This window comes from Terrapene carolina, unplaced genomic scaffold (genome assembly GCF_002925995.2).
Source record: "Terrapene carolina triunguis isolate 2854851 unplaced genomic scaffold, T_m_triunguis-2.0 Scaffold461, whole genome shotgun sequence".
NCBI lineage: Eukaryota > Metazoa > Chordata > Testudines > Emydidae > Terrapene > Terrapene triunguis.
In genome coordinates this window covers 25,416-26,259 of record NW_020664812.1, presented here as the reverse complement: position 1 = coordinate 26,259, position 844 = coordinate 25,416, and the positions used below count along the sequence as shown (strand labels likewise).

At 67.9% G+C, this 844-nt stretch overlaps 1 protein-coding gene across 1 annotated transcript in view; it reads right to left on the bottom strand.

The window, feature by feature from the left end:
- LOC112112861 (synaptophysin-like protein 1) overlaps nt 1-686 on the bottom strand; it is a 17,358-nt gene extending 16,672 nt beyond the window's left edge. The window contains exon 1 of the mRNA XM_024208935.2: nt 555-686. Within this exon, the coding sequence (XP_024064703.1) occupies nt 555-623 (69 nt within the window). The 5' untranslated portion in view covers nt 624-686. The remainder of the gene's footprint in view (nt 1-554) is intronic.
- Between the last annotated feature and the right edge of the window lie 158 nt (nt 687-844).

Sequence of the window (844 nt, the reverse complement as noted above, 5' to 3'; positions counted from 1 at the left end):
TCGCTGTGTGTCTGGGCAGCGCCCGGCACAACGGGGCCCTGATCTCATCTCATAGCGATGTGCCCTGGGCTATGCAGGGGTTTATACCCCAAAACCAGGATGCACGAGAAATCGGCTCATAGCAAGATCTGTCACTGGCCAGATCAGGAAACGCCCTCACGAGCCATTAGCCCTGGGGCCTGATCCACTGGCGTCGACAGGCCAGAGCCCCCTTGGAGTCAGGGGGCACCGGGGTACTGGGCGGGGGGCTGGGGGTGGGACCAGTCCAGAGCAGCAGCCGTTTCCCCCACTTCTCCCCACCACCCCCTGGATACCCCCCAGCCCCTTGCCTTCCCCATTCCCTTGTCCCATCCTGCTTTGTAGCCCACCTGTGTACCCCAACTGCTCCACCCAGCCCCCCCACACCTGGCCCCCGGCCCCCCCAGCTCCAACCCCCCTGCCAGGCCTCCTCACCTCCAGCCCTTCCCCCAACCACTAGCACCCCCACCCTCCCCATGCACCCCCATACACCCTGCCCCTCCCAGCACCCAGCCCCCCCCTCCTCCCACACTCACCCACTCCAGGACCTTGATGAACCCCAGCGGCTCCTTCAGGGGGCCCAGGTTGAACTGGAGGCCGGACATTTTCTAGGGAGAGGCCAGAGGAGGCGTCAGGAGAGAGGGGGCGGAAGTTTGCAATGGGAGGGGCTCGGGGGGGTGGGGAGAGGTTGCAATGGGAGGGGGGCAGGCGGGTTCCTGGGGGGCGGGGGGGGTCCCTGGCGGGAGTTTGCAATGGGTGGGGGCGGGGGGGGAGAGGTTGCAATGGGAGGGGGGGAGGCGGGTTCCGGGGGGGGGGGGGGGGGGGG